This window comes from Mauremys mutica, chromosome 1 (genome assembly GCF_020497125.1).
Source record: "Mauremys mutica isolate MM-2020 ecotype Southern chromosome 1, ASM2049712v1, whole genome shotgun sequence".
NCBI lineage: Eukaryota > Metazoa > Chordata > Testudines > Geoemydidae > Mauremys > Mauremys mutica.
Window position 1 is genome coordinate 52,518,352 of NC_059072.1, and position 25,194 is coordinate 52,543,545.

Here is a 25,194-nt window from a genome sequence, read left to right on the forward strand (position 1 = left end):
TAATGAAACAGCAAACTTTATATTAACCATCTTACACTCATTCTGCATCAATCATTTCTTCCCTTGGAGCAGTTCTTGATGGAATTTCATATTTGCTATTTTAATACCATTTATCTAGACTTTTCATGTGGGAGCTGGATGGACAGAATCCTCCCCTGCCCCTAAGGCTGGGCACTTGCACTCTTGTTGAGTTGGAGCACCCTGGGCACACCAATCTGTGGTATTGCCCTGCAGTTGCCTCTCTATCTCCCAGCCCCAGCAATACAGCCAGGGGGATCTGATGTTTTTGCCTTTCAGTGGCTGTGGACTGTTTTGGTGTCATTTTTAGGCCCCAGTCTTGAAGAACTTAGGTAAAACTTGGCCAACTGGCAATTTTACAAGTATTATTCATGAGTGAGAGTTCAGGATCGGGGCCTTAGACAAAAAGTGGAATATCTATTACACAGGCAATGACATGTAAAAAAAGAAACACTAGACATTAAGATTAAATCAATAATTTTAAGAGATATTTTAGAATTTAATTATGGGCAATAATTCCTTTGTTCTTTAAATGGAGTTGTCTCGACACCAGTAGAAATTAATATCTTTGATTCAAGCCTTATAACAGCCGGCTTTATTTTTAATTTTAGTATGTTGCCATGGCAAAGAACATAGACAATTCTGATCAGCATACAGCAATGTGTTTGTGTTGGCTGTGATGAGGGTAGCTCTGCAACTGAGCTGTGTTGTTTCTTGAGCAAAGATTTTAAAGCCACACAACTCAAAAGAACAAATGTGTTATTTAGACAGGTTCTGAGTCATTTTATGTTACTATCCCAAGGGACTTTGGCTTTACTATTCTCATACTTCCTCACTCCCAGAACTGTCATCTGGTATAATGGTATTTAATGAATTGTATTTAAGAACCTTTTTTCTCTAGTCAAAGGCACTCAGATTTCAACCCCTCCCCCGCAACCTTGCCTTGATGATCCATCTGCAGGTGTTGTTATTGTCTGGCTATACCGAAAAAAGGACAGGAGACATTTGACATGGGTTTAATCAGGCTGCAACTTTTTTTATTAGATGTTTGGTACTACCTGGCAGATAAAAGTGTTCACTGCAGGTAATCCCATGTTTATTCTGTAATTCCCCGGAGGGCGTTTACCAGCTCCCCATCTTTTTCCATCCAGGTTCCTCCAGCAAATCCACTACCAGGACCTTACCATCCACTCCACCCCCCACCTTGTAGGAGGGTTAAGGTGGGCTATAGGAAAGTGGAGGGGGTGGCTCCCTGACGTGTACCAATCATAGGAGTCCCCAACTGACCCCCATTCATTCTTTTAATGATCATTCCAAGCCATTTACCCGGTCACTGTATCACTTTCCCATGGAGTACCTGCATTGGACCCCCACCCTACACATAAATAATGAGTTGCGACATATGGCCAGGTATGAACAGAGCTATTCCTGAACCCGCTGCGGGGGAGATAAAAAGCCCACGACTGCACTCAAGCCTACCTGGTGGTAAGGGAAAAAATGCTTCCCAGACCCCTAAAAAAGGGGCGTCCAGCGCAATGCCCACAGCAGGTCTTGACCAAACCTGGTATTTCACCACCTAAAGGGGAGGGGGGAGAGGGGGTGCTGCTTCAGCCTCCTCCGTGTAAAAGGGAGGCTTCGGATGCAGAGCCGCTCCTTTTAAACCCTGTATTCCTAGGGGATGAGTCAGTGACCACACTGACCCTTCTGCCGCAGTTTTCATCTCCCTACCCAGCCATAAAGCACTGTTCCCTTCATTTGGCCAGCCAGCCAAATACACCCCTAGCCCCCCTGCTTAAAGGTGCAGGAAAGTCATTTGCTTTTAACTTTGCACAAAAAAAGGGAAGACTTTTGTTATACTTTTTCTGAGGAAAAAACAATTATTAATGAGACTGAGAAATGTAGTATTAGTGTATGTCTATGTAAGGGGACTGTTGCCCCCTTACTAACATTCAGTGGGGGTGTTTTGGTTGGCTAGCTCCCAGCACTAAAAGAAGGAGGAGAGGCCAATGCTCTAGGTCAGCCTCAGCCTCTGCAGCTGATTGACAGGGCGGGCAGGCTAATCAGGGAGTCAGGACGCCAGGGAGGTCCCGTCGTCCTCCGTGTGAGCTGGAATTACCTGGGTCAGACAGAATGGGGCCGAACTAAGGAGAAAGCAGGGGCCCAAGCTGAGCTGGGGAGCAGAGCTGGGGAGCAGAGCTGAGCCGGGGCCAGAAAAACAGCCCAGGTAGCAGGTCAGAGTTGGGAGCAGAATCACAGAACCAGAGGCACAGCCCAGGGAGAGCAGATCCTGTGCTGGAAGCAGAGCTGCAGCCACAGAGCCAGGTGTGGTGAGCAACTGGGGCCAGCCAAGGGGAGACCTTGGGCAAAGGGCCCAGCACAGAAAGACACCCCCAGCCAAAGGTCCTTGCAGGCCAGACTGGGAGGGGGATCTTAATCCGACGAGGGGCTGATGCTGGAAAGAAGGATCCCACCACCCAAAGCCCAGAGGTGTGTGTCCACCACCACTGCAAGTGTCCAACCCGCAGCATCCCTGCAGCACAGCCAGGGCCTGAGAAGGAGGGCTGGGGCCTACAAGGAACAGACTGCGAAGTGCCCTGATGTCTAGAGACACCGTTTGTAATGTTCTCTGCCACAGAGCAGGGTGATGTGTTTTCCTTTAACTTTTCCCATTTTTCCTTTTTTTTTTTTTAAATAATTGTTAACTAAACAACTTGTATTTGCTTTAAATTGTATGAAATGATCAGTGGGCCAGGGAGGTGCCCAGTGCAGAGAGAGTACCCCAGAGTGGGGACACCCTAGCCCCTGTCCCAGGTGACCACAGCAGGGTTGGGAGTCAAGTCCCCCCAGGAATCCTGGGCCCAGCCTTGTTGGGGTTACGAGGACTCTGCCAGACAGGAGAGTGGAAGGGGAGTCCTCAAGGGTAGGGAGGCCTCTGGGTAAAGGAAGTGGGAGCAAGGACTCAGATCCTTTCGCTAGCCCACTTTACTGGGGTAGTGCAGAAGCCAGGAAAGTTCCCCACAATAGCGGGACCATTCCCCCGCTTACATCTACACTGCAAAGAAAATCCTCCAGCACTGAGTCTCAGAGCCCAAATCAATTGACTCGGGCTCATGAGGCGCAGACTGCAGGACTAAAAATAGTAATGTAGATGTTCCCACTTGGGCTCGAACTCGGACTCTGAGAGACAAACAGACAGACACATACACGCCATGAGGTTTGAAAGCCTGGGCTCCAGCTCAAGTGGGAACACCTACACTGCTATTTTTAGCGCCGCAACCCAAGTCAATTGACCTAAGCTCTGAGACTCGGTGCTGTATGTTTTCTTTGCAGTTTAGACATATCCTTAGAGACTGTGCACAGATCCTGCAGCAATGAAATCCAATGGAGTGTTGCCATTGACTTCAATAGGTTTGGGATCAAGTCCTTTGGGAAGTGAGGCCAACTTATCCATTTTTTTATGCTGCCTGATGTCTTTTCTCTATTTCATATCTTCTGTTATGGGGAAAATTAAATTTGTCAATTTAGGATTAAGTTCCCAATTTACTAGAAATCTCATTAGAAGAGCAGAACTCAGGATTTCTACTATTCAGGAATGGTACTAATATCAGAACTCAAATACTAGGCTTCATTTGGCCTCAAATCTGAAGCCTGAGCTCTAGCCTAAACCTAATCCAGATCCAAGTATTCTGGCTTTATCCAAATAATCATAATGCCTTGATCCAATGATCACTTCACTTCCCAGTTTATATATTAGGAATCAAAACATACTTAAATTCCAGACCAGAGTTTTCATTTTTCCATCCACTGGTTCTACTTTTTTCCCCACCACCCTAGATGACTGGAATTATATGTTTGGACAATCAGGAACCTTACTGTACATAATGTATTAGCCTTTGAAAAGGTGAGTAACACTCAGATTTTTGTGTCAGATAGGGTAATTCATGGACGTAACCAGTTGATTTAGTCAGCTGCTCTAAAGAAGGCATATTAACACTACACACCCTAAGTTCAGACAAATTTGAACCATATAGAACTGAATCAGAAAAAATGCCAAAAGAATGAATAAGCCATGGGTAGCAATAATAATAGTCCTGTTGCCAAACATTCCTCTTCTCCCTCCCCAATGGATGTGTAGCCTTGAATACTTAATATAAGGGCCTGACCCAACTCCCATTGACGTCAATTGGAGTCTTTCCATTTGCTTTGATCAGACTAGGGATTCAATGCTATAAATTCACAGTTCGAGGTGACATTTCATCTGAACAGTTATACCATTATTCTAAAGGAACACAGGAGTATACTTTGGCTGTAAATAGTTTTGTTTTTTTCATCAGGAGAGGGTTAGAGTTTAGACCAGCAGTCACAGGAGATACTGCCATTTTTTTAAACTGCAGACAACTGTCACCATTATGGATTATAATCACAATCAACAAAAGAGAAAAAACTCTAATTGGATATGTGTGTTTAATTCCATTTTTAAATTTTACTTTCTTTCCTGCTAGTATGTTTAAACAATCAGAACATTGTTTTTATTTTAGTATTTGATTTATTTATTCTTATTTCAATATATTCACAGACTATTAACAAGCATGAAGTATATTGTCTGTAAAGTAAACAAAAATTCAAATACATTTTTACAGAAGTAACTGTAATGCTTAGTATTAGCATTAATATATTATAGTTTTTTTCATTCTAAGCAACTCGAAGAATATGAAGAATAAAGTGCATTATATTATGAAGAATAAAGTGCATTATATTTCTGAATGAAAATATTTTAGAGATGGGCTCAAACCAAAATTTCCCCAAACTTTGAAGGCTGAGGGAGTTTTCAGAATCCAAGCTCTTAACATCCTTTAATGTCCCAATGTCATGAGAATCTTGCAAAGTCCTGATTGATGTAGTGACACCCAGTTCACTAAGTATCATTGTACTGTGTCTCCAGATGCTGGCATCCTAGTGAGGAGCAGAATTAAGGGTGTATGAATGTTTTGTAGGGCAAGTGCTATCTTAACTATACACTTCCTGGTTTTCTTATATTTTAACACCCAACAAGGGATATGCTATGGGACCTAAAATGAGTGTTTCCTGGTTGACTAACATTTGAGTTTATGGTGTCTGTGTCTCATATTCTGGAAGGCTAAAGGGAGCATTTGTGATGGCAGCAACCTTAACTCTGTCTTAACAAAATATTTTTTGTAAGTGAATAAGTAATACAAGTCACTTTTTGGTTACTAACTTGAGCAACATATCAAGTATAAAATAATGTGACATGTTGTTGTCTGAAAACTATTTCTGACATGGCTTTAGGATCCAGTCATAAATTATTTATAAGATATCATTTTAGATTATTTACAGAAAGTTTTGAGTGTTTTCTTGTTTTGATATTGTTAAGCGTCCTAAAGAGTTGCTGCTAAATATGGGCGTTAATTTTGCCTTGGCTCTAAGTAACAAATCACAAATGATATTCATCATACTGAATGAACTTTTATTGTGTAGCAGCCATAAATTCAGTAGAACAACTAAGGCAAGGCTTGATGTACTGTAGATTTCAGATATAGGGTCTGATTCTCTGATGCTCTGTACCTTGGACAGATCCTTACACCAGATCAGAGTGGTAGCATTTTACAAGCACATTGCACTAATGTAAATGACTGCACAAGATACCATGTATTGGGGATAAAGCCTGTAACCAGTTGTTTGTTTTTTCACCTTTATCCTAGTTTTGAGGAAAACCTTGGCTTTTTTAGAGAAGGGCTCTGCTTCTGTCTAATAGGTTCATGTGTTTCAACAAGTTACTTTAGGTTTTTCATTAATAAGTAGTTTCTGATGATGAATGTGTTAGTTGTAATTCTGTAGTTTAGGCTGCACCGAGCTTCTTATTTATGTGTATTTTATCATAAAGAGCTAGCTAGGATAAACTGATTTTTTAACAGAAATTGAATGTTTTATAATGTCAGCTTTTTAAAAAATGAGTTAGGGTTTGGGTTTTTTGTGAGAATGATCAACATATGTTAACTAAATTCCTTGTGCCTAAAATGTGTAATTTTCTGCTCTGGATACTTGTTGCTATAATAAAGGCCCCGGTATTCCCAGATTCTGTGGCTGCAGAATTCATCCCTTGCCATCAGCTTGTGCTCCTGAATCTCAACTTTAAAAAAAGTATCCTTTACAGCTGAGGCTGCAACCTGGAAAATATGATCTGAGGATAAACAGATGAGTGAGATACCTGCCTCGGTCTACAGAGAGTTTGAAACAGTAGCTTTGTAGATGTGCCCTGCCCTATTAATCTCAGTCAAGGCCCTGTATAGTCTATAATTCTGTGGTCATAGAGTTTAGTATTTTTCCAAGATGCCACAGAATCACCATTTGGCTGCAACCAGATACTGGACATTTTGTTTTCTGACTCACTCTCTACCTGGACCCATCTGCAGTGGCATCGTGTTCTCCAGCTTTCCCCAAAGGGGAGTGATTTGTTTTACAATGGATGTTCCCTGCACTGTTCCATAGAGCCAGCCAGCCAAGGGTCTGGGAGCCAGAGGAAAGCTAGAAGTGTAGGCTGGTGAGCTGTGCTGCCTAGGGAACAATGTAGTAGCCAAGGCCTAGGAAGCCTGGAAGATGAGCCACTGAGGCTACCCTCTCACTGCCTTTAGCAGAGGAGGACCTGGACAGCAGGGAATGAGAAAAATTCAAAATGCATGTGTAACAAGATGGGGGGGGGGGCACTGCCCATTCCCGTTCCCTCCTTCCTTCCATTTTCCACTTAGCCACTAGCTGAGCAAAGGGGTGTGTGTGGAGCCAGCTGATTGGCTGCTGGGTGCCCCCTTGCCTATTTAAGCTAGCCATGGCTTTTCAAAAAGCATCTTTCTCTCTGCTTAGCTGCCCTGCCCTCCCTCCCCTTAGAAGTAGATTAGGAGCTCTACTGCTTATGATGCTACATTTCTGAACAATTTCCTGTTTTTAGGGAGGAGAGGGAAGGAATTTTTCCCCTGAGACTAAATTGGTATGTGATCTGGTGGGTTTTTTTACCTTCCTCGCAGCCCGTTGGAGGCACAGTTGGGTAGAAATGATACGATTCAAGGTTCATATAATGCAGTTAAAATTACTGACTTGTTGCAACTTGGGCCCATGTGCTGTGTGGGCAAAGGCTAAAAGGGCCAGCTCTCAGAGGGAAATGAGACTTGAGATAGTACAATTAGACTTTGTACTCACAGAAGGAGAGTAGCCTGAAGTCTTTGCAGACTGAGGTTCCCCTATCACTCCACCCCACCTCACCCCACCCCTTATTTGAGAGGCAGAAAGGGAAAAGTTTTAACAACAGAGCTGGATCTCTAAGGAGGTTCTACCCTGAGTTATTGTTTAGTTTGTGATTAAAGCCCTAGAACTCTCAGTGGAACAAATTAAAAGCCTGGTACATGCGAGCAGGCTGAGGACAGTGTGGTGCCCCTACCCAAGGTATAATTAATAAAGTTACTGGCTGCCATTTAAACCAATCCCATGGATCTGTCATTAATTTGCCTGCTTGTCCTGGTCAACAGCTACCTGTCGCCTTCTTTCCTGTCACACTTGTGGGAAGGAGGATCTAAGCTGGGCTGCTAGGACTACATCACAGGATCAGTGGCTCAGGGAGTGGAGTCATGGTGACTGGGAAATATAGCGACAAAAGAACATTCTCAGAAATAATCACTGTCAGAACTGATTCTTGACAAACTATATGTCATTGAGCAATAGTTGTGTGGGGATCGGAAGGGATGGGAATGAAACTATTTGATAGTGGTGGAATAAATTAATGTCGGTGCAGAATTTGGCAGTTGTTGCAGTGGACTTTTAGGGATTGTTATTGGAGAATTTAGGAGTTATTATTGCTCAGTTTGATCCCCTTGTGCTGTGCTGTCCTCTTCAGAGCTTGATCCCTCTAACTGAAATCCTAGGACTAGTCAGAGGTGTGTCCAAATGCAGTTGGCATCTGCCAAATTTCCATTCTGTATTGGGAGCTGCAACAGGGACAATAGATTTTCTCCATCTTCAGAAAGTCATCAAAGTTAAAATAAAAGTTCAAGCAACTCTGAACTCCCATCCAAAATTTTGATTCTATCTACATCTTACTAAATTCCAGCTCCCCTCAGATTCTTGCCCTTGGCCTGGTTTTCCTTCAGTTCTTGTAAGAAACACATTTTCTTCTATCAAAAGATACATGCTTAACCTTTTCAAATTCTTTATTTAAAATGGCATGATTTTGACTCACAGTATGTAGTTCCTCCTCAAAGGTTAAAACTATATCCTCAAGTCTGGAAACATAGGGTGTGTATGCCTCCAGTTTTTCTTCTTTCTTCAAGTGTATTAATGGTGTATAACATCATCTGGTGTGAGACTTCTGAAGAGAAGGCTACTTCTCATTCACCTCTGGCTGAGTGTGACTTCTTACAGATTGGAGACTGAAAATACAGCAGGAGAATGCTGTTATACTGGAGCACAGGGCACTTACTGCTATTTGCTATACAGAAGCTTTGGTGGCTAGTTTGCCTTTTCAGGGATCTTCCTACAATAACGCAACAGAAAAAGCACAAAACATCACTGTGAAAAGAAGACAGTATAGTTTTTACCAAGGACCAAAAATCCTAAGCAAAGATGTTTAGTAGCTGAGGAACAGGAGCCCCCTAGAAATAGTTCTGTACACCTCCATTAGTAAAGTAGCAGTTTCAGCTGCAGTCTTTCCCCCCTTACCTTAAGAATAGCTGATATGATTCTGTGACTCTTAAGAGCAAACTAGGAGATCTGTGTTCTATTATTGATGGTCTCAGAAACATCTTGATTTTGATATGTGGATCATCTACTTTATTTGTAAGACTCTCAAGATCCCTGAAACATAATAAAACTTCACAGTGAATGTACAGGAGCCCTAGATTTTTTTTTCTAGAGTAGAATAATGAAAATTTGTCTGATCATGTGATCTATGCACCTCATTATTTCTGTCTCCCCCGCTAATTTCTCAAATGCTGTTAGAACTCCAGGCATTGCAGAAATAGTGATGGATAAGCAGCCTCTTGTTGATCTAAAATGTGATTTCAAGCCCCAAAGTATTAAGATACAAAATAACTCCTGAGTTTTACAGCTGCCAGAGGCAAGTGCATATTGAATAGATTTGTGTAACTTAATAAATCAAACATTTAAAATTCAGTTGCATTTAGTTGATATTTTGACAAGAAGTGGAAGAGCTCTATGTAATGATTTACAGCATAACTGCATCAGGAAGTACTGATATTTGGGTCTTTCAACTTTCAAATGTGCTAATCCTTTCCCCATGTAAGTAACTTAAGAGCACAATTTCTCCAATATGTGTAAATACTGAGAAATTCAGTAATTTAAGAGGTTAACAAATTAAGATCCAGTTAGCTCAGAACCAGAATGTAAAACTGATTTATTTTATCTTGCTTAACTATAAGAATGTGTTTAAGTGCTTTGCTGAATAGAGATGAGATTACTCATGTGCTTCAAGTTAAGCACATGCTGAAGGCTTTGCTGAAGTGGGGCTTAACTGCACAAGTGTGATTACAATAAAATATTTATTAATTATGTAAATAACTGAATTCATTAATCTTCCATTGCAAAAAGGTGGACACCTCTCTGTGTGTGGATTAAAAGCAGAACTTAATATCTCAGTGAGAAAAAAATAGTTTTTTAGGACAAGGTAGTAGATTAAATGCAATTATAATGTATGGAGAAGGAGGGAGATATCCATATTACGTATTTTATGTAGAGCATGTCTGTCAGTTTACCTGCCTGGTGTTATTCCATCTGACTCCACAGTATTAAAGCAAAGAAGGTAGTTAGGAAGAACAAGCAGGAAATGAAATAGACAGAGATAAGATACCTCCAGAATGAATACCAAGGGTCTTTTAGAGAACACTGGGGGACTGTTAATCAGGAAATGCTTACCTACCCAGCTCTAGCTAGGTTAACACATTTATTTTCCCAAGGTCAGAGCTTAACATCAGAAGGACACGAAACCATTAAACCCTCCCACCTATTTCAGAAGAGAGCATCAGCTGTTGGAGGTGAGACTGACAGAGACTCACTGCCAGAATACAACAGCACAGTTTTTCTCCCAGCCCAGATGTAAGAAGTCTGGGCTCAGTGGGATAGACCAAAAACTTTCAAGTAATGGGTAAGGTTTAGATAAGACACAGGCATATAGGCTTTTGTTGTTTTATCCATCTTCACTGTCTATTATTTACCTTTGGGTGAATAAACAAGAGGTTTGTTTTGATAAAACTGTTTTGAGTCACTTTAATCAGCCAATGGCCACAGGCCCCTGAAAGAAATTTCCTTGCAGGTACCAAACACAGTTGGACCTATCATTTTTACATGATTCAGAAACGGGGGTCTGTAACTAACAGATCCAGTCCAAGAGTGGCTGGACCCTGGTGTACCACCCTGGAGCGGGGAAGGAAGCTGAGCATGTCATCTCAGGCATGCACTTCAGAGGGCCTGCAAAGGGGTCTAAAACTCACACTTTAACTCTGACACTATACATATATTTCTCATTTATACTAGGAAATATTTTATTACTGCCATTGACTGATGAAATAGAAAAGATGGTTATATAAAGTTTAAGATTTTATCTGGATATGAAATGAATAAATATGATAGTCTATGCCCTTAAACACTACATAGTAAAATATCAAGGGAATGCAATATCCTTCCTTCTCAGCCTTCACTGATAGAATATGTGGATATGTAAAACGTTAGGGCACCATCAGGTGATACTAGTTCTCCAGATAATGTAGTACCTGAACACTGGCTCTGTCTGGAGTTGAGCCAGGGATGAATTTGGCCCCCTGTATTTCTAGTCAAGAACATACTTGAATTATTGATATACCAAATGTGACTCCCATGCTCAACAAGCATAGAAAGCTGCCTTAGCACCTCAATCTGGCTGGACTCTACATTCATACAGTGGGGCTCAAATCCTGAGAGAGGAGATTGCCTCTTCACCAGTCCCTTTGCTACCTCCCACCAGAGGTGAAAGTAAGCTGGTACAGTCCGGTACAGCGTACCGGCAAGAGCTGGTACGCCGTGCCCGACTAGACCGGCTTCTCCGGCTGTGGGGAGCCCTGGGCCCTTTAAATCACTGCCGGGCCCTTTAAATCACCTGCGGGGAGCCCTGGGCCCTTTAAATTGCCTCTGGAGCCCTGCTGCCGCTGGGGTAGCAGCGGCAGGGCTCCGGTGGTGATTTAAAGGGCCCAGGGCTTTGGCTGCTGCGGAGAGCCCCGAGTCCTTTAAATCCCCGCCAGAGCCCACAGTGGCCAGAGCCCCGGGCCCCTTAATTTGCCAGTGAGCCCCGAGGCTCCCAGCTGCCTGTGCAGCTGGTAGTTCCAGGGTGATTTAAAGGCCCTGGGGCTCCCAGCCACAGCCAGAGCCCCAGGGGCTTTAAATCTTTAAAGGCCCTGCCTTTTCTGGTTGAGGCCACACCTCAATCAGGACTCCGGCGTACCGGTAAGTCCTTTAAGTTACTTTCACCGCTGCCTCCCACTAGATCCCTGTGTGAGAGGAGGGTCTTTCTTGCTGAATGACAGCTGGAAAGGACACAAGAAAGTTAATTTCTTCTGCACCCTACCCTGCACCTAATCATCCTTCAAGGTATTTAAACACTCTTTTGGGCTGTCTGTTTTAGCTATGAGGTGGGGGGGATCAAATATCTATTAAGCATATTTATATGTTTCTCCCTATAAATCTTGCAGCTCAGTGAGAATATATATAGACTGCAAATGGTTTTGATAGAATGTACCACTTTCAATGAGCTGTGGGCATCTTCACACAGAGACCTATATCAGAAAGTCTTTTACAATTTTAATAACATACCATGCAGCTATCTAATGACACTTTGATATCCTAGCTACCCATCGAATAGCTGCTCCCTATTGCTTTTCAACAGCATGTTTTCTGTAAGCCAGACTGCTTTTGTATGTCATTATATAAGAAAATATAAACAAGCCTCACAGTAGGGCTTTTTGAAAGATTTAATTAAGTGGAATGGTCTACTGAGTGTTTTTTTTTCCCTGACGAGTACGAGAAAATCAAAATGATTCTGATAAAAATATCCAAAGAGCATGATACATGTCAGTCTAAAAACAAGAACTTACATAGTACGAAAGAACTGGGGAAACTATGAGTGATTACAGATCTGTTTGCTGAAACCTACAAATGTGTTCTTTTGAAAATTTTAAAACAATTCACCTACCTTTTAAAAATCTTCTTTTTTACCAGGCAAAAGCTATAGTATCCTAAACATGCTTTTCCAACTTGTTTTAACAAGGATAAAATGTCTATCACACCTAGTTTTTATTAACACACATCTTCTTGAACTAGCAACAAAGAGTCCTGTGGCACATTAAAGACTAACAGACGTACTGGAGCATGAGCTTTCGTGGGTGATTACCCACTTCATCCGATGAAGTGGGTATTCACCCACGAAAACTCATGCTCCAATATGTCTGTTAGTCTTTAAGGTGCCACAGGACTCTTTGCTGCTTTTACAGATCCAGACTAACATGGCCGCCCCTCTGATACTTCTTGAACTAGCTATTCATACCAGAGGAAACAAATTATGGTGTCATTGGTCATGATGTCATATGTATAGTTGGTAACAATATTATATTATATTATATTATATTATAGTGCCTAGAAATTCCAGTCAGGATCAGAGGGCCTGATCAGGGAATAGTAATTCTCAGAACAGATTATTCTGTTTAAATATATGTGGGAGGTTGTAAGTTACTTCATCTGTGTCTTTGTCACCGCAGGGTTAGATTGCTGAACAGTATGATTTACAGGGGTTGTCAGTTAACTTCCAGGCAGAATGTAAGGTAGTGAAACAAGCTAAATGGTGTGGGACCTATCTACTTAGAGACTTTCTCTCTCCCAATGCCAGATACTACCACAGTCATCAGTGGAAACATTCAAGTTGGAACCTTGGGGTATAAAACAGAGGAAGCTACACACAGGATGCTGTCCACTAAGGGTTCCTTAACATTGAAATCCACTCCTCTCCTTGGTTCTAAATAGTCATAATTTGTTACCATTCAGGGCATGTTGTAAGGACCATCTACTTTCCTGGGCTTTGGGGGCAGATAGTGGGAACAGAGGGAGTGGGCTGCTGATTTGTTTTTTAATAATGGGTGAAGATTAAGGGATGATGCTTACTGGGATGCTTTATTTTATTGTTTATTTTTGTATGTGATTTTAAATGGATCAGTTTAAATGGAGCTTTTGATAAGTCCCATCTTGTTTTAAAAATAAAAATAAATAAGTACACTCTATATGGGGGCTAGATTTTGAATTCATGCACTAAGCAAAGCTAGTACGCAATTCTACAGCTTGTATCTTGGTGGGAGTATTTTAACAGGGGTGCTCTATGATCTGCACTGTCTGCCGGTTGCTTTTGGATGGAGTTTAAGATGTAAAGTTTGCCCAGTAAAGCCATAAATGGCTTGAGAACTGCCTAACTAAAAGATTGTCTGTCTTCCTGTGTTAGGGATGTTGATCTCCAAGGGCACTTGAGCAATACCACCCTCAGTTAAACAAGTGAGGGGCATTCTTTGTGAGAATCTGTTTTCTTTGGCGCTTCCCCCCTTTGATATGAACTAGCCAGTACCTCTTGACCTTGAGGGCATGTAGCAAAGCATATTTATTCTCCTCAGCTTTTGAGCAGGTTAAGGAATTCTGAGTGTGATGAGTGGTGGATAGATTGTTTGTTTGTTTTTGTTTTGCTTGCTCATTGTTGGGTGTGGGTGAAAGTGTTGGACTTGTAAAACATAAGACTAGTGTGTTTAAATATTGACGAGACAACCTAGAGACTAGTATGGGCACCCTTTAATCTTTTCTCTTCTGAATTGAAATAAAAAAGAATATAGGCATCAATATTAAAAATAACTTCCTGGAATGGTGCTGTAGGACATCTCCTACAGGAACTGGAAAATATGCATACTGGAAAATATGCATATCACTCAGGAACTGGAAAATATGCATACTAACTAATGTAGAACATAGTGTGTGTGTGGGGGGGAGAGTGAGGGGGGCAGAATATTATTAATAGGGCATAAGGTCTGAGCCTGGGTGTATAAGATACACACCTCAGTTTTCTGTCAGAGAGTTCCTGGACAGGAAAATAACTCTTTTCTCAGTAGTGAAAACTGACCCTGAAATATAACTCCCCCCTCTACTTTTTAAAAACTCAATGAAAACCTGATTTGTATTTTAACCAATTTACTGAGCTCAGCAATGCTAGCAACACTCACACTAAAGACTGGTTTTCTAAGAGCCAAACTCTGCCTGACACTTGTGTGAATTTGTAGTGGAAGCAGAGGATGTAAGGAGCCACTCCCACATTGTATAATCTTGAATATGGGCCAGACAGAATGACAGTTTATGGGCTCTAAGGAGTATGGGAACAACTCTATCTATATTCCCTGGGGAGCACCCAACATTACAAATGGAGGTGAAGCAATGTAATCAGGTGAAAAATGTCACTTATACTGACACTCTCAGAAGGTACTGGTGCAAAGTATGTTTGACTGGAATTCATACAGAAGTTTCAAAATTTGTATGTATTTCTGAATTATTAATATATACAGACTTGGGATATATCTGCTACATTCTATTTGAAGATAATAAATGTGTTGTAATGACAATTTCCCACCACTTAAATTACCAGTTCTTTACATTATTGAAATGCATATATACTAGTGCTTTTTAATCTGGGCTGTTTCATGAAGACTATTAATAAGTTCAGTTCTTCTGTTGAGTAACATGACATAGTGACAGCCCTATTTAGGCTTAGTTTTGATGCATCAGTCAGTGAAATATTAAACTATTAAATGATAATTTTTTTGGTATATGCAGCAAGCAAGCATATCATGCTGTGCACTAAAGCAAATTCTGTCTTAATTTTTGCAACTCTTTGGGCTAAAAATCTTTAAAATAAATAGTAGAATGGTTTATAAATCTTTCTGTAGGCCTATCTAGAATAATAGTTCTGTTAATCATAAGCAAGGAAGAATCTCACAAATAATTTCTAATAAAGTTATACTTATTGGAGATAAAAGACTAACAGTAAATAGTAAAGACTATTGTAAATTAACCTCAGTTTAAAAAAAGGACTTTTGAAAAGACAGAGGAAGAAATTGAAAAAGAACATCACTAGTTATTGCTGTCCTCTCAATAACATATCCTTGACAAGTCCAAGAATTCAGTGCATTCAGTCAGAGGAATATATGTACCAGGCCTTCTTGTTAATGTATCTAAGTCAGTCATTGGCATTCTTAGCTCCTTTCGCTATGAAAGTGGGAAAAAAATCCTGCATATTGCTTAATTTCCTTAAATCCACAGTACTTTGATACTGTTATGAATGTAAGTGATGATAGAAGGTTAACCAAGCTCTCTCTCTCCTCTGTAATAGCTTCATCTATGTGTGAAATTTATAATTTGGTAACTAAAAAATTCTTTGTTTTGCCCCTTTTATAACTCAGGCCTAATCTAGCCATTCAGCTCTGATTGACTAAGAGAACACAGCTCACTTATTTGTTACTTAATTCACTACCCTATTTTGATTCAGTCAAGAATATGAACCTTATTAAGAATTCAGTGAGTGCCCACCTATTCTGATATGAACATCTTAATTTGCAAAGACACATTGGAATGGGGTAGGTGCAATTGTTCTACAAATTTCAAATACCTAGTCTGTGCCATACTGTGAATTTTATTCATTCTGAGAATTGGTCTTAGCATTTAGATTTTGAGCTCTCTTATATGGATATAGATATAGATGATGCATGCACACACACACACACTCTCATACAGTACATATGCAGCATTTTGTGTGTATCTATCCATCTCTATGCATATTCAAAATGTTAAAACTGGTTCTCAGAATGTATACTCTTTATATTTTGTCACAGAATACCTGTCTGAAATGTATATAATAATTATTGTGACTACACTATTCCTGTATGTGTGTTTTGTTTATGGAGATATACACCTATCTCTTAGAACTGGAAGGGACCCCAAAAGGTCATCAAGTCCAATCCCCTGCCTTCACAAGCAGGACCAAGTACTGTTTTGCCCAGATCCCTAAATGGCCCCCTGAAGGATTGAACTCACAACCGTGGATTTACAGGCCAGTGCTCAAACCAGTGAGCTATCTGTTTGTTTGTTTGAAATTAAAATGATCCCATTAGAATATTGGGAACTCCTGATGAATCCTTGTTTGAGTCTACAGCACGGCCTTTGAATGGAAACACTTATGTTATGCTTTATCTGTGTTGGAGCTAGTGCTCCAGCTATAATACTTACAAATCACTTAGTACAGGTTGAACCTCTCTAGTCCGGCACCCTCGGGACCTGACCGGTACCGAACCAGAGAACTGATGAACCATGGGAGGTCAGTATGTAGCGAGTGAGCCTCTTTTTACTTTTATGTCACCGAGATGAATAAACGGAACAACACTTGCAACGCTGCCTAGCCAAGGCTTACCAGCTATCTTCATAACAAAGTCTTAATGTTGTTCCACAATTTTACTGTATTGGCACAAGGAAATAAGTAGAGAAAGCAAAAAAACATAAAATCATGCTTGACCACGGATGTTACTGGACCCGAGAGTGCTGGACTAGGGAGGTTCAATCTGTAACAAAATTAGTGTCCTGCATGCTTTTCTTCATCAGTTGATGGCTCCATTAGGTTTGACTTGTAGGAGTGGGGTAAGGCTGGGGAGAATGAGTGAAGTTGTCAGTATATTGCCTTTCTTCTTATAGTTGAAACAAGCTTACTGCATTTTTATTTTGATAAACAAGGTACCTTCTTGCAGTAGTAACAGCCAGCAGGATCATTTAAGTTGAGCAATCTGAGGTGCTGTGTGCTTTTTAAATAAAATAATTCCTTTTTTCTCACCTTAGTGTGTTTCTTACATGCATGAAAGAAGATCAACATTTGCTTCTTCTACTCTTGTTCATTACCTCAGGTACTTCAGCTGGAAGAAGTGGTTTTTCTGGGATACTATTTTAATCCACAGGATTTTATTTGTATTGAGTTTTTCTCCTGCTGCTGTACTTGGGAGAGGTTGATTCAAAGTTCAGCAATGTACAAAAAATGAAATGTAATAGCAGTTTACTTTCTATTAAACTATGGATTTTTTAAGAGGCTAATTTACTGAGAAAATACTCTGAGACAGTTTTACCCCTACAATCTAATATCAAAACCCAGTGTAATAGTCTTTCTTAAAGACAAACAATCTAATTTGACACATAGCTATCCTGCACAATACATTTTAGTTAGTATTATACCTGGAACACTAGCTAGTTGCTGAAGTGTTTCCATTCTAAGATCCTGTTTTCAGTTGCTCCATAACTTTCCAAAGCATTCACCTTTGGGGCTGAAATTTTTCGTGTTTTTGTCTCTTTGCATATTAGTGTCCACTTCATGTGGCATACATATAGGGGTTGTAGTTGTTTGATGATACCCCATGTGGGTTGCAGTGTGAGGAGGTAGGGGTCAGCTAGGGGTATGCAGTTGGAGGGGATTTTATTTCTATATTGAGTCAGGTTCAGGGCATTTGGGTGGCCTGTTCTATGATGCAATCTACTTCTCTAGTGGAGTGTCCTTGCTCGGTGAAGATGGTTTTGAGTATGTTAAATAAAAGGTCCAATAAAAGATATTACCTCACCCACCTGTCTCTCTAATGGGACCAACACAACTACAACAACATTGGATAAAATTAATTTATGAAGGCTAGAATAGTTTTTTATGGACCTTCCTGCTGGCTGGAGGCCAGCAAAATGCATAACAACACTCTGGCCCCACTCTGAAACACCTCCTCTGTGGCCCAAATGCCCCCAAGATGCTATTGCAGAAAGGGGCCCAGATATGCCAACTTTACACCAGCCCAGGATTTCTCCATATTGGGGGAAATTTTCTTTGCCCTTTTAGGGCTGTTTTAAGGCCACTTTTGCAGTGACGTTTGTGGGGTCCAGGATTCAGCCAACAACGTTTAGCCTGAATAGGACCCCCAAATAGTTAGACAAATCTAAAAGAACAAAAAAGATCCAGAATTGTCCACTGTCTGTCACAAGGTATCAAACTGCAAGCAGGACATCTAAAATATAGCAAGAATTCCATAGAGTTGGACCTGCATATTACTCCTTTATTAAACTTATTTGCAGAAAAAAAATGTTTAATGAGAATATATTACTTCAGGGGAAAGAAACTCTAATTAGAAACAACAACTTTTATTGATCTTATTGTTTTATTTGTTCCAAGCTTGGGTGAAGTTTACTCTTTGTGCTTTGTTTATCATTGTTTTGAAGCACTTGGAATGCCTGTAGCATATAGATAGATTTTAACTCAAATTGAGGGGTTAAAGCAAGAGAGACATGTCAGAGTCATAGGTTGGCATATGCTTTTACAATGTTGTTTTCTAAGAGTTGATATATAACCTGTGGCATTAGTATTATTTCTTTCCAGTTTTGTTTTTACAGAGTTTAGAGTTCTTCTCTGCCAATGGCATTCTGTAGGCTTCACACAGTTTAAATACATATTAACAAGACTAAAAGACAAAACAAATTAAAAAGACTAACTCTGACTGATCTTGTTTTATCACTTTTAAGCCTGTAAGAAGTTTAGTCTTTTTAATTAGTGTTTCTCATGAAGAAGAACGTTCTCATTAGACTTTTCTTCTTCAAATACAGCTCAATAAGGGAACAATGTGTTAAACTAATGCTGAGGAATTCGTGTTATGCTTTAGATTTTGTGCTTGTGGTTTGCTACCTTCTGACAGAAAGTGGACAATCTAAGATTCCCCTTACAGTCTATTGGAATCTTTAGTATAATTATAATAGGGTCCTAAGAGTCAGAGGTAAAAAAGGGATGGTTTCCTCTTGGTTCCTCATTTGAGTGTCTCAGTTAAGCTGTGTTTCCTGGTGCTGTTCTTTCTCACCCACCTCATGTTTTGGTGCAGAAATCAGGGTCTCAACCTAGTCTCTGCCATTAAAGACCCAGTGGCAGCCTCCAGGGATTGAGGGAGTAAAGGAGCAGAAGATGGCAAATGAAGTCAGGGGGGAGCATTTACAGTAGAAGTAAAATGGAGGCATGAGATCTTGAGTGAGGGGTGGAAGCAGGACCAGCAAAGTGAGGAGTAGGAGCTGAATTTAGTCATCCAATCCAGCACTTTTCCAGAAATGCCTATTTAACACAGGATACCACTAGTCGTGTTCCTCTGTAAATCAGCTTTATTAGGAAGAGGTTTTGTTTCTTGAAACAAGTCAGAGGATGGTCAGTAGAAATAATTTTCAAGCATGACATTCTGTCAGTGTCATGGGGCAATTGGCCCTTTAAGGAGAGTCAGGGCCTAGCTTACCCATGGCATCCTTCTAAAAACCATCTGCGAGTAATTGGTTGCCCTAGGTAGGTGTTTAATGTTCAATTAGTAGAGGAGCATCTGCACCCTAGAAAACAGGCTGCCTGAGCTCAGTCAGTGAGTGTGCTCAGGAGGAAGGTGCTGTGAGAAGAAAGGGTTTACAAGGGGAATGCAACCCCAGGAGAGAACAGGAATAACTTAAAGGGAGAAACTGGGAAGGATCCAGAGAGAGAGACTGTTCCCCCAGTGAAGGGAGTAGGAATATCCTGAGAGAAGGAGCTAGAGACTTTCCAGGGGAAGGGAAGAGCGGTTCTGAAGGAAGGAACCAGAAGTTTGCTCTCCAAAGAGAGTTGTACTGATGCTGGGATAAGTACCAGAGTAAGTCCTTGCTTATGTTTATATAAATTTCAGTTGTCAATAAACGAGCCCCTCAGAAGGCGGTGCTCTTTAATACACAGAAGCTCTGTTTGAACTTGTCTGTACCTGGCTGAGGAGAAACTAAGGCAGGGCTCCCCCTTGCCTGAACACTAGGGGACACGCAGCCAGAAGCAGAGTGTTCACAGTCAGATTCAAATATATTTTGACTCCATTATTTATGTTCTCACTGTATATGCAGAAATCCAATTGAAATCAACAGGTGACCATGCGCTGAGAGAATACAGGATAGATGTGAGAAGAGAACTTAGTCCTCCACATCAGTAGTACATTTTTGCTTTTTATATGCTGCACTGGTGATTGCATCCATTTTATTATTTGTAGCCAGCGCTGTAGTAGGTATAATATAATGCAATTAACTAAGAGTACAAATCCCTGTGATGATAGTGTGCTCCCATGGCATCTGAACTCCAGTTAGTGGGATAATTAAAACAGAGAATATTCTGTATGCTCAAAACACCCAACCAGCTATCCAAAACAACAGCAATACTGAAATCAAAATGTAGTAAGTCTGTCGAAAAGCAGCTTCCAAACAACACTCACCCAGAAGCTTGGACTTAGTTGGCCTCCCCCTTAATGTAAAAGGAAAACTGCAGTGTTCCAAGGCAATCAGCAAGTGAAATAAGATATTGCACAATCATTTCAGTGATCTGCCTTTGATTCTGTTAGATACTGTGGATTGTTAACTAACCAAATTATATTCAAGTAATTCAGCACCTGCTTAATCAAGCTACAAAATATGGAATTAGATATCGGCCACTTCAACTTCAGTGATTTGATTATGTAGAAGAGAGAGATTGGTGCATATACATCTAATCCTATGAAATTAAATCAGGAAAATTAGCTGAAGATATTCATAGGGGTCTGTTTGGTGCCTATTTGCATAAAATGTGGAACTACCTACTTATTCAAAGAATTATTTTTGTGGTGAGAAGTGAGGATAGAATTGAAGCTACGTGTCTGTAGTTGTAGTGGGTTAATAGTAAAGAGGCTAGGAGGTACCCAAAGTGTATTCTGATTAAATATGAATCTTATCTGGGAAAACTGCTTTTGCATTATAAGAGAACTAAAATTTGTGAGTAACTGTCAAGACTCAGAACTTAAAGGATACAGAGCGTGTCTAATTATCAAACATGGGTTAAGTTAGGTGCCAACATTTTTCATTTTAGCCATTAAGTCAGCACATAGTCAACCAAAATTCCCATATTTGGTGTCCAAATGTAGTGTTGTTTATAATTTTTGGTATTTTCTAAGTAGAACAATAATAATGGCTTCTCTTCTTGTTTGCAGACATAAAATAAAAATGACCGAGTGAATGACTGTTAAACATAATGTGGGAAAACTCTGTTGAACTGCAGCGTCTGCAAAATCATTAGAACTTAAAATAAGTCTTTTTAGGTATTTTGCAAATAGCATTTACTTTTCTCTTCCATTATGTCTGTAGCACAAGTCAATACAGTTCTAAATTCCTTACTTTGTATGCCCTTATTTCTCTTATAAAATCATTCACTATATATTTTTTCAAAATATAATCTTGTTACATTTTATTCATGTCTGTTGTTGGTGCAGGTTTCTCTTGGGCTTTTACATGCTCGTGCTACCCATATCCTGTGGCCTCCCAGGCGCTGGCAGAAGTTACAACCTATGCTGCCTCCAGAACGTACACCTCTTCACAGTGATCAAGAATGACCTACATGCGCATGATGGAGAAATGAAATATTGATAGTAGGATTAACCATCAAGAGGGGTAGATGGTGTAACAGAACAAATAAGAACGCCAATTGTACTATAACAGATACTGCTGCAGCAGAAATTCCCTTATGTTAAGGTGTCACTTTAAATCTAATTTTTTTCTTTAATCTGTAACATCACATGGTGCATTATTTTGTCTTGGAGTAATTATTCTCTGATTGTGGAGTATTCCAAGGTTCAATTTTCTAGAAACAGTAAAATATATGAGCCATTGTCTGTTCTAGTGCTCCTGTTGATAAGACATTATTGTAACAGTCTATAAAACGTTTTAATCTTTTGCTTTTGATTTGTTTCTTTAACAGCTTGACAGATCCTTGAAAATTAATATTTTGTTAAAAATGTGAAGTCAATCCAGTACTTCATCATTTCAGTTAAGTCTGAATATGTAGAAGCATTTACTCATAATATAACATTTTGAATTGCACTATAATTGTTAAAATTGAAAAAGCAGCATTTCTGTATATGAAAAGCTAATTGTACAATATGTGCAGAAAAGAATAAAAATGCATCTTTAATCCACTTATTTTCTTTTTCATTTAATGAAGCTTGTTGTTTTTATTATTAAATTGAAAACATAATATTTTTAATTTATTTTTATTAATGTTTAATATAAATATTCCTTTTATATCCATGTGTTGAGACAGAGTTCCAAACAAAATATAATACACGTTACACCACAGCATCTACACAAAATACACTCTATTGGTTTCTTAAGTACAATCACTCAGTTTTAACAGCGATTGCCACATTTATTTGGAAATATGTGAAAAGCTCCTTTAATATTATAAACACATTCCTCTACTAATGCACAAGAAAGTTTCCAGAGGCCACATTATCAATGAAGGGGCCTTGACTGATTTCCATTGATGAGTAACACATTTTCAGTCACAGATCGGTATGAACCAACTTCATTTCATATGTACTGAATTTTACTTCAGAGGGGATAATATTCAGAAGGATTCAACAGCTGGCACCTCTGCGCTAGAGTTATGCAACCTTTCTCATCGGACTCCAAAACAAGGTGAATCTAGGCCAGTGTTTGATTTCAGTGCTAAGCTGAATTTCTGAGAAGACTGAAGCTAGCTGTTCTATTCTATATAGGTTGCTCAGTAACTCCTGCCACTGCTAAATCTACCTAGCTACCCCATCTACTTATTATGGCTCCCAGCACTTTGGTATCCTTGAACATCATAAACCTGGACCAGGCTCCCCTTCCTTCCACCAAAGCCTCTCCCCAGTGTGTGACCCCCTCTTTATTAAAACCAATGTGGTTTGCTTGCTTGTTAATTACAGTCAGTCTTCGATTATTCAGATTTGTTTAAGAAGACTGAAAACATTGATGTGTAGTTCTTTCACAAATTAATCAAGAAAACTAGAACGGATTCAAAAAATTTGCCACAGCTATAATTAATTTGGGAGACAAGGACATACAAACATACATTAAAGAAAAAGACGGAGGAGGGGGCAAACAAAAATAAAACTAGAACATATTGCACCAATGCCATCTCTGGTGTCGGTCTAGGTCTGTCATTCTTTCTGATCCTCTAGTTCAGTCCCTCATCCTTATTCGCCTCTTGGTATCAGCTGGGCAGCAGCTCTCACATATGTTGACAGGCTGGCAGAGTCCCCTTTGCCCTTTTGGTTCACTGACATCCATTCTTCAGCAATGCCAGGCAGCTGTCAACAGTACTAAAGTCCTTTTCATGAAAAGCTCCATGATTATCTTAATTATAATATTGCAATTCAAGTCAGTTGCACAGCAACAAGAAAATTTGATAAGGTTCCTTGCAAGCCTATTCTTTGTATAGAAAAGAGTAGGAGAGAGTGGGAGAAAGGCAGAGAATGGAGATGGGAGAGATTTTAGGGGATTGAGCAAAGGGTAAAGTAAATTCTGTCCCATAGACTCAGATGTGATATGCTTCAAAACCTCCTGGTATTTAGTTAACTTAATCCCCAATTTATACAACTGAGTTTGGGCCGGCAGACACTTGCACCTGTGTGGGGTTGCATTCACTTCAGTGGGACTCATCACATGTATAAGACCCAGCAAGCATGGACCCAGCTGTGGATTTGGGTCCATCTTCTTGGACCAACACAAGAAACATTCACATTCAAATGAAAGCTGAAAATATTTGGTCTTCAGTATATTGATCTTGCTAAGTCTGCAAAACTAGTTCTTGCAAGAGAAAAATGCTTTGCTATATCTCGGCACCAGATAAATGTAGGTAACATATTCCCCTATGCAAGTAATGACCAGAGATCATTCACAGCATGACACAAAACTGCAGCTAAGGCCACTTAAAATCACTAAATTCACATCACTGAATGTGAAGGTTCAACAAAATCACACTCAGCAGCAGCCGCAACAGCACAGACACAAAACATGGTAGGTTCCTTCACCCTGGCCATGCCTCAGCCTTCTCTCGTACACCAGACTTGCACTGGTTCCACTACACAGAGGAGGGGGCTGGCTGGGGTTGTCCCTATGGGCCCAGTCAAGCCACCATAAAGTCCATAAGAGTTTTGCCATTGACTTCAGTGAGATTAGGACCAGGCCCTCAATTATTGGGGCAATACTCATAATATTACAACAGTAGAAGAAAAATACTTACGTAGAGCTTAGTTTCTTTCTATGTAGGGAGCCACATAAGTGCCCTGAATAGGTTACTTCAACCACACATTCCTTCTCCACTGTGCACCTCCCTATTATGCAGCATTGCTACTCTGGCCTGGTGCTGAGTTCTGGATTTCAGCCACAGTGAAAGACAGGGTATACCAGCCAAGCTATCCAGGCATTGGTACTACTGGCAAACATGAGAAGCAACATCTGAGGCTGACAGAATGAAATTATATACAGCCACAATGCATCAATACACTGAAAGGAAGCAATAAAGAAACTGGAGAGCAGGTGCAATGAATTGTATTGGTGCTCTTAATTAGTCTTTCAGGATTTCCCTCCAACAGAGAGACCTGAACTGTCAGAGAAGACAGAGCAAGCTCCCTCTTACAGTCAGTCTTCCTGTAACATACCTAAAAATGTAGCAACACAGTTTAGAATAGCATTTTACAAAGCGCCATGTGTTCGGAGGTGAAGCCTGTGCTTGCTACAGGAAGAATTCACACAGTGGTAAGAGGTCAGTGCAGCACTAGAAGAGGCAACATAGGGCCCAGTAGCAACACAGCAACTTTAATAAATAATGGTTTACTCCACTGCTATCTGGTTCCTGAAGCATTAACACTACTGATGGAATACCACTCACCTATCAGGCAGCAGAGACCACTGCACCTACATACAAACTTTGCTAGCACTAAACAGGAAAATCAGTTACTGTCGTGCTGAATATTTGTCTTTGAGTTTTCTTTCACAAGTTTTTTTTTCACATTTTTCCCCCAGAAAAATTCATAAAGAGTGTAAGCTGTGTGCAAAAAGCATTCTTGCGCTTTGTGTTTTTCAGAAACAAATTACAGAAGGAATAACTCACAGAGGTCACATACTGTACTGTAAGTGCATGGAGTCAGAATCTAGCCCTTGATTGGCTAGACTGCTGGTACAAGCCCCTTGATCCTATGCTATAACCCTATCTGT

At 40.2% G+C, this 25,194-nt stretch overlaps 1 protein-coding gene across 4 annotated transcripts in view; it reads left to right on the forward strand.

The window, feature by feature from the left end:
- IMMP2L (inner mitochondrial membrane peptidase subunit 2) overlaps positions 1–22,127 on the forward strand; it is an 861,474-nt gene extending 839,347 nt beyond the window's left edge. For all 4 annotated transcript variants that reach the window (XM_044992961.1, XM_044992979.1, XM_044992971.1 and 1 more), the window contains exon 6: positions 21,426–22,127. In XM_044992961.1, the coding sequence (XP_044848896.1) occupies positions 21,426–21,545 (120 nt within the window). In that variant the 3' untranslated portion in view covers positions 21,546–22,127. The remainder of the gene's footprint in view (positions 1–21,425) is intronic.
- The last annotated feature ends 3,067 nt before the right edge of the window (positions 22,128–25,194 follow it).